The sequence below is a fragment of the Larimichthys crocea genome, chromosome XIX (assembly GCF_000972845.2).
Source record: "Larimichthys crocea isolate SSNF chromosome XIX, L_crocea_2.0, whole genome shotgun sequence".
Lineage (NCBI taxonomy): Eukaryota > Metazoa > Chordata > Actinopteri > Sciaenidae > Larimichthys > Larimichthys crocea.
Window position 1 is genome coordinate 9,108,738 of NC_040029.1, and position 2,447 is coordinate 9,111,184.

At 39.3% G+C, this 2,447-nt stretch overlaps 1 protein-coding gene across 1 annotated transcript in view; it reads right to left on the minus strand.

Moving 5' to 3' along the window:
• Positions 1-479: 479 nt before the first annotated feature.
• The window catches only part of ptprnb (protein tyrosine phosphatase receptor type Nb), a 12,379-nt gene continuing 10,411 nt past the window's right edge, over positions 480-2,447 (minus strand). The window contains exons 19-21 of the mRNA XM_027291582.1: positions 2,129-2,193; positions 1,833-1,906; positions 480-859 (exon numbers count right to left, since the gene is read on the minus strand). Coding sequence (XP_027147383.1) covers positions 788-859; positions 1,833-1,906; positions 2,129-2,193 — 211 coding nt within the window. The 3' untranslated portion in view covers positions 480-787. The remainder of the gene's footprint in view (positions 860-1,832; positions 1,907-2,128; positions 2,194-2,447) is intronic.

Here is a 2,447-nt window from a genome sequence, read left to right on the forward strand (position 1 = left end):
TGGAATTGGATGTGTCAGAAGAACAAATAATAATGAAGTGTCACGTTTAAGTTATTATTATAAAAAAGATATGAATCTGTGTATAGTAAAGACCAAAACATTGACTGCTTGAAAACAGCTGTACAATCATCTTTCTGTTTGAGTATAGAAAGTCACAGAAGTCACACAAGTGATTGCAGCACTTAAACACGAAAAGATTTATTAAGGTCTCACAAATACAAAATAGCTTTTCTTTGTTTTCATAGAATATCATTTCTATTTTTTTTGTGTTTTTTTTATTCATTTTTTAAATTTGCGTGAGGTATACAACAACAGTGATCTGAATGGCACACAAAGAGACGGACGTTGTATGTTTGTCTTTTCTGCAGGTGTTAGTCATGTGCGGAGGAGAAGAAGGAAAGCTACAGAGTTCATCCTGATCCGCCTTACCAGGAAACAGTATCTTTGTAATGGTAAGCCCCTTTTCCACTTTAGCAATCGAAATCTTTTTAAATCTGATGTTTAGATTTCTGTGGCTTGTTCACAAGACATCATATATGTGCCACAAATATCTAAAAAAACAGAATTGAAGTATGACAAGGCCTCTTTAAATCTTAACAACCATCTTCTTAACCATAAAGTTATTTTTTTCCGACATGTTTCCAGGGATAGGACGGGCAGTTAGAGAAGCACATCATTCTTCACCATGATAATCATCGTCACAGAGAGAAAAGGCGAGGTAAGAAAGGGTCGGGGCGGGGCAAGGGGCAGTCCGTCAGACAGGAGGCTGGTCTGGGTCGTACTGGTTTCACTGGGGCAGAGCTTTGAGGATGGCGTTGACCTCCTCGGCGACGGCGGTCAGGGCAAACTCAAACTGGTCCTGGAAACAAGACAATTACATTTTAACAAAGTTAGACATTTGTTCACATCAGTCTTGTGTAATGCTATATAAATGTAGTCACATTTTTCTAAACGGTTCAGCTTGTAAATTGTTTCTGCATCATTGTAAACCAGTATTCTTGTTGCCCCTCAGATGAAATGCAAACTGGAGCCGACTGCCAGGACCCAGCCAACAACTTCATTCAACAAATTGGTGAGTTCAAATTCTCAAAACATGTTTGAAATTGTGTTGATCCACGTGACTAAACAGCATTTTTATCTTTCTTTTTCAGGCTGACCAGCGCACCGGACTCTCCTGGAGGAGGATGGAAGGCAACTGAGGCCCAGGAGAGTCCGGTGCACGGGAGGCCCAGTTGCCGCCCACTTAAGAAAAGGGGATTCATCACATCTATATTATTGAAATATAATATAGATGGCCAAATGTTTTCCTTTGGACACCCAACTTCAGAATTCTTAAATTTAAGCACATCCTCAAAACCATCAGCAGATCTCTGACCTATTTGCTTTGGGGCATTGAACCCATGACCATCAAATCTTCATGGTGCATCTTTAACCCTTAGGCCATTGGTTCTCACCACTCACTTGATGACCAAAGCTGACCTTGAGCTCACACTTCTAAGCCACTTGAGGATTGAACTCAAAACCACAGATCTTCTAAGTAGTCCTCCCTTTTTCTCAAGGCTTTTAACTTTTACCTTTGGACACCCAACTTCAGAATTCTTAACGCATATCCTCAAAACCGGTAAATCAGCAGATCTCTGACCTGTTTGCTTTGGGGCATTGAACCCATGACCAGCAAATCTTAAGGGTGCTTCTTTAACCCTTAGGCCATCGGTTCCACCACCCACTTGATGACCCACAGATATCTGATCATGAATTCAGAATCTGTAGAGACGGGATCAAGATTTCTGGTTTACCCCTTTGTTCAACAGCACATTAGCTAGTAGCCTAACCTTGGTGCGGACCATCCCAGGCCTCTGGTCTCTGACATGCTCTAGTGTAGCAGCAATGTCGATCTCTTTCACACCTGCAGGAGAAGAACAGGTAACACACATTCATTGCACCAGTAACACGCACACCTACATATCCTAAAACTCGTTTTATATGTTTTTATTTATATATATGGAAAGTGTCATTAGATAGCTTTTGAAGCGACTGAAACATGTCAGATCAGTACACAGACTTTAATGATAAATGTTTTGTTGTCATACTGATATTAAAAAATAACAATAACAAATAGAAACGTCACCTTTAGCCATGCGATTGAGAACCATGTCAATCAGGATGTAAGTCCCAGTCCGGCCTGTACCGTCACTATGGAAACAACATAAGGCAAACTTCAATGAATGAAAGTAAAAGAATTATACTTGAATCATTGAGTTCACAATAAACTGTGTTGACCATTGACAAATGACCTTATTATTTACAGTATTTACAGTGTATTATAAGAATTTTCTGTTTTAAATAATAATAAAAAATTATTCATATCTAATAATAAACTTGACCAGACTTCATGCTTATTAACTTGAACAGTCTTTTTGACGATGCATCGTGTTCATGCACTGTGA